The 6,039-nt window shown below is 44.6% G+C and overlaps 1 protein-coding gene across 1 annotated transcript; it reads right to left on the bottom strand.

Moving 5' to 3' along the window:
• Nucleotides 1-619: 619 nt before the first annotated feature.
• LOC147607070 (putative pentatricopeptide repeat-containing protein At3g47840) lies at nt 620-5,213 on the bottom strand. The gene is made up of 2 exons (XM_086791356.1): nt 5,077-5,213; nt 620-4,961 (listed from the first exon to the last, which is right to left on the bottom strand). Exon 2 carries the CDS (start codon nt 4,909-4,911, stop codon nt 1,321-1,323), a length of 3,591 nt encoding a protein of 1,196 aa, XP_086647482.1. The 5' UTR covers nt 4,912-4,961; nt 5,077-5,213; the 3' UTR covers nt 620-1,320.
• Nucleotides 5,214-6,039: the final 826 nt, after the last annotated feature.

Below are 6,039 nucleotides of genomic sequence, written 5' to 3' on the forward strand. Positions count from 1 at the left end.
GAAACAAAGATGGACTAAAGACATTTGTCAAATACCCCTATCTTATTACTCTTTACTAATCTCTCTATGAGCTCACATGTGTTAGGTTGATCTTACTCAAAGCTCCTCCCTACTTTCCCTATTGTTGAATCCATTTGCTCTCTATTGTAGCATGCTGTCATCGGTTTACAAGTTGAGCCTTTACTTGTCAACTTGGTTTAAGAGAACCCTCCATAACTTTGGAATTGAATCCAAAGGACTGTTGGCAAAACATAAACAGTATTTGTCCTTGAGCTAAGAGATAGCCCTCTTGCGTTAAGTGTTTGAGCTAACATTAAGTGGAAGATAGCTTGGGATGGGAAGTCGTGTGCTAGTACTGTGCGGAAAGTAGCACAGGAGTGCATTACCTTTACTAGCGGCTTGACAATGCAAAGCCTACATTTAGTGCATTTTGTAATGGCTTAGCCACAAAGCAATCATGAAGCAGAGCCATTACAAAGCAATCATGAAGCTTGCAACACCAGCAGTATGTGTGTTGTCAAGGCAATCATTGTATTTCCTGAAGAACAAGATTTTAGTAAGAGTGGCCTAGATGGAGGTGGGTGCATGGAAAGTGTGGGCATCCAAGAACAGAGAGAGGTGTCTTAAGGCAGGATCTTTTTATTTATCAGAAAACAGATAATTGGCTTTGAGTCCACTTCTAAGAAGATCCAGGAGGCAGATCCAGCTAATCCTATCGTGAGGTGTTCATGTTACTTTTCGCAAGTCAGTTGCTCATGATTCTTAGTGTTCGAGACTGTGATCCCCAGAAATCAACAGGAATATGATATAGAAGACAACGAAACTTGGGTCAGTAGGTGCCGCTCTAACCCATTTGTCTATGAAAAATACCATGAGCTTTGCTGGGGCATCTATGAGTGGGCCAAAACCAAGGAGAAACCAACACTGCCGCCCCTCTGGGCTGCCTTATCATAGCTGGGCTTGTAATTTTTTTGGGACGAAGGTAAGGTTAGTCTCTGTTTAAGCAGTATGTTTGTTTTTGCTGTTTGTTTCACATATATTTGCATTGCTGTCTGGCAGGCAAAATCTGAGGACAACCCTACTACGAAAGACAAACTCAACCATGGCCATGAACACCCCACCCTTCCCTGGTGGATGCACTGCACAGCAGCCATTACACACCCTGAGAACTTTGGCATGTACATGTACCCCTTGATTATTTATCCAGGCACACATGCTAGCCAACTTCTCACTGAAGTTGCATAGCACATCTTCCTTCGCATAATCTGAAGTGTCTCATAATGCCCAATGCAAATCTGGGATATACTCTCTTTGGACACTTCAAGTGAAAGATGTTCCTAGATTTGCAAAAATGTTCTCCCCTTGGAAATGCCTTTTATCCTCAACCAAAGAGAAATGCAGAACTCCACAAGCATGTCCTGGCTTCTTCCATGCTTGATTTTCTCTTCTCATCATGTCAATGTTGTTTGCTTCCTCCTGCATGCCAGCATCTGCATAAATGTTAAACATGCATAAATAAGCTGCCGCACCCTTTTCGTCCAATCGTACTGCATGTTCAAAGGCATGTCTTCCAAGCTCCACATTGCCCCACTTTCGACAAGCCCCCAATACAGTATGCCACACCACAATATCAGGATGTAGTGGCATCTTCCTGATCATTGCTACAGCCTTATCTATATGGCCTGCACGGCCAAGGAGATCAACCATGCAAGTGTAATGCTCAAGAGTTGGGATGAAACCATAATCATTGCTCATGGCCTCGAAATACATCTGGCCCTTAGTCACAAGACCTGCATGACTGCATGCATTAAGAACACTCATGAATGTGACCAGATTTGGCTTGATACCTTCTCCTCTCATTTTATCAAAGATATGGACAACGTTTTCACTCTTTCCAAGCTGAGTATATCCTGCAATCAATGCATTCCAAGAATTCATGTCTTGAACCGGAAGTTTATCAAATGCTTCTTGCGCTTCTGCAAGCGAGCCACACTTGGCATACATTTCGATCAAGATGTTGCCAACAAGGAGCTCTCTTTCGTACCCTTTTCTGGCAATCTCAGCATGCATTTCTCGGCCCTTGAAAGTGGCTCCTACACTGACACAAGCTTTCAAGGTGCAAACAAATGTGACGACATTTGGATAGATGTTCTCACGTTGCATCTGTTCTACACAGTTAAATGCTTCCTCTCCATGCCCCCATTCCACATATCCTGCCAATAATGCATTCCATGAGAACACGTCCCGAATGGGAAGCCTGTCAAACACTTCCTGTGCTGTTGCAAGCAAGCCACATTTAGCATACATATCGACCAAGCTGTTGCTAACAAGGAGCTCTCTTTCCAATCCTTTTCTCACAATCTCAGCATGTATTTCTTGGCCCTTGACTGTGGCTCTTATGCTGCCACAAGCTTTCAAGCTGCCAACAAATGCAACAGCATTAAGAGAGATACTGCCGAGTCTCATCTGTTCAAAACAGTGGAGTGCATCCTCACTGCATGCATGTTCGGTATATGCTGCCATTAGTGTTGTCCAAGATACCACGTCTCGAACTGGAAGCTTGTCAAACACTTCTTGTGCTTCTGCAAGCAAGCCACATTTAGCATACATGTCGACCATGGTGCTGCCAATGAGGAGCTCTTTCTCCAGCCCTTTCCTAGCAATCTCAGAATGTATTTCTTGGCCCCTGACTTTGGCTCCTATGCTTCCGCAAGCTCTCAAGCTGCAAACAATTGTGACAGCAGTCAAAAAGATACCATCATGTTGCATCCGTTCGAAACAGTCTAGTACCTCATCACCACCCCCATGTTCAGCATATCCTGCCATTAGTGCAGACCATGAGGCCACATCTTGAAATGGAAGCTTGTCAAACACTTCTTGTGCTTCTGCAAGCAAGCCACATCTACCATACATATCAACCAAGGGGCTGCCAATGAAAGCATCTCTTTCCATCAACCCTTTTCTAGCAATCTCAGCGTGAATTTCTCGACCCTTGTCCGTGGCTCCTAAGCTGACACAAGCTTTCAAGCTGCAAATGAGTGCAACAATATCCGGGGAGATTCCCTCATGTTGGATCTGTTCAAAACAATTGAGTGCTTCCTCACCATGCCCATGTTCCACATATCCTGCAATTAGTGCAGTCCACGAAACCACCTCTCGAATTGGAAGCTCGTCAAACAATTCTTCTGCTTCTTTAAGCAAGCCACATTTAGAATACATATTAACCAAGGCATTGCCAACAATGCGCTCTCTTTCCAATCCTTTTCTAGAAACCTCAGCATGTAATTCTCTTCCCTTAGTAGTGTCTCCTATGCTGCCACAAGCTTTCAGGCTGCAAACAAGTGTAAAAGAATTTGGAGAGATGCCCTCATGTTGCATCTGTTCAACAAAGTAGAGTGCTTCCTCCCCATTCCCATGTTCCACATATCCTGCAATTAGAGCAGTCCACGAGACTGCATCTCGAACTGGAAGTTTGTCAAATGCTTCCTGTGCTGTCACAAGCGAGCCACATTTAGCATACATATCAACCAGAGTGTTGCCAATTAGGAGTTCTCCTTCCAACCCTTTCTTGACAATATCAGCATGTATTTCTCCGGCCTTGTCTATGTCTCCTAAGATGCCACAAGCTTTCAAGATGCAAACAAATGTCACAGCACTCAGAGAGATGCCCTCATGTTGCATCTGTTCAAAACAGTAGAATGCCTCTTTGCCATGCCCTTGTTCGGTATAACCTGCCATAAGTGCATTCCACGAAACCACATCTCGAACTGGAAGCTTGTCAAATGCTTCTTGTGCTGTTGCAAGCAAGCCACATTTAGCATACATGTCAACCAAGGTGTTGCCAATGAGGAGGTCTCTTTCCAACCCTTTTTTAGCAATTTCAGCATGTATTTCTTGTCCCTTGACTGTGGCTCCTATGCTGCCGCAGGCTTTTAAGCTGCTAAAAAATGTGACGACATTCCGAGAGATGCCCTCCTGTTCAATTTGTTCAAAATAGTACAATGCCTCCTCACCACGCCCATGTTCATTATACCCTGCAACTAGTGCATTCCACAAGACCACGTCCCGGACTGGGAGTTTGTCAAAAACTTCTTGTGCTTTCGCAAGGGAGCCACGTTTGGCGTACATGTCGACCAAGGCGCAGCCAACAAAAACGTCTGTTTCCAGCAACCCGGTTCGAGAAACCAGAGCATGTATTTCACAACCTTTTTCCAGATCGTTAAGCGCAGTGCAAGCCTTTAGCAAGGCCACAAAAGCATAAGCATTAGTATGTAGAGAAGCATCCTTCTGCATTTTCTGATACAACGTGAGAGCATGCCCGGGCTGTCCGTGTTTCACAAAACCTATGATGAGGGAATTCCACGAACGCTCTTCCCGAAACGCCAGGCTGCCAAAAACGTTCTGGGCATGGCACATGCTTCCAACTTCCACAAGCAGTGAGACAAGCTGGTTCCCAAGTGATGCATGGGCTTTGAATCCACTTTGGCACATGTAGGCATTATACAATTGCGTTGCCTGTGCTAAGTTTCTCTCCTTTCTGCATTTGTGCAAGATGTATGCAAAGTGCTTGATTGAAGGTTGCAGGGCGGAATCCCTTAGGCGAGTGCCTCCTGTACCCTTGGGGGCTTTACAAACCTCTCGAGATGAAACGGACGATGGATCTCCACCATCCAATACCCACCCATCTGATTTGCGGAGGAGATGTCTGTGAATACCCTCAGCGTCTCCCCACCACTGTTGTTGTTGTTGTTGTTGTTCACTTCTTCTTCTTCTTATGTGTTGCTGATGTTGTTGATGGTGCTGCTCACTTGTACTCCTACTTCCTCTTCTTCTTTTTGTGCCTCCATCGCACATTCTTTGGACCTCGGCATGCCTTGAATCCAACTTGGATTGTAACAGCCGTCCATTCATAAAGACTCCTTGAAGAGTTTATGCCGGAGATATGAGACCCTTGGCTTTGCCTGCAACATGCAGAAATAGAAGAGCAGACTTCTTTCGCTGCAAAGATGGATTGTCAGAGAGCAGAGCAGCTTTCTTGCTCTGCAAAAACGAAATGGAGTTGGAGTATTTGCTTACTTTGCTATTTCGAGTGTCCCACTCGGAGGGATCCGTGAGGTACTCCAGCTCGGCACGAGCCTCAAAGCAAGAAGCCATATCCGCATCTGCAAGGAATGGGGTTGTGATTTCTTGGGTTCTTTGAGCTTGGAACGTTTTTCCTTTGATAGAGAGAAAAAGAAGAGAGTCGATTTCCCCCCGCCTCCCCCCCCAAAAAAAAAAGAAAAAGAAAAGAAAAACTGTACATTTTAGGAGGGAGGCACTTGTGTTCTCTTAGGCAAAGATTTGAGAGTACTTTAACACGGTTATTATGTGGTTAGCCTAGTCAATGAATAAGCATGACAAAGATGCAGACAACATTCTATTTGATGCTTTGCTCTAGCTCTTTTCAAGGGACATGTCACCATGTACAACTCAATCGTCACGATTTACCATGACAACCGGTGGATGAATCATTCTTATTGTTAGTTTGAAGAAACAACGATGGCATGCCAGCTTGCTCATAAATGTTGGCAATGATGTTGGTCTTAGCATGCATAGCACTAACTAGTCAATGATTATCCTCATTGTTGCTACAAAGAAAGAAATTCAATGAGTTATCCTCAATGTCACTACAAAGAAAGATGTAGATAGCTTTATTGAATGCCATAAGACTACACTAGTATTGGACCCGCGCGTTGCTGCAGGTAAAGTTCTAGAAAAAATAAACTTAGTTTCCCCAATATTGGTCATGTTTTAAGTAAACACAATACATTATTTCAAGTGACTTCATATATACATATCTCAAAATAACATCCATGTCTCGTAGATTTATGGCGAAAACAAAAATGTCACGTAGGCTGTAATGCCTGTGACCGACGGCAGACCGGATGGCCATGTCCGGGGTTCAGTGGGAGAGGACGCCCATGCGGAGTCATGGGCGGCCAGGCTAGTGTGGACGGCAGGCCACACACTATATAGCCTGGGGGATGAGGGGCAATCCTC

The sequence above is a fragment of the Cibotium barometz genome, chromosome 56, assembly GCF_041138505.1.
Source record: "Cibotium barometz isolate CiBa-2024 chromosome 56, ASM4113850v1, whole genome shotgun sequence".
Lineage (NCBI taxonomy): Eukaryota > Viridiplantae > Streptophyta > Polypodiopsida > Cyatheales > Cibotiaceae > Cibotium > Cibotium barometz.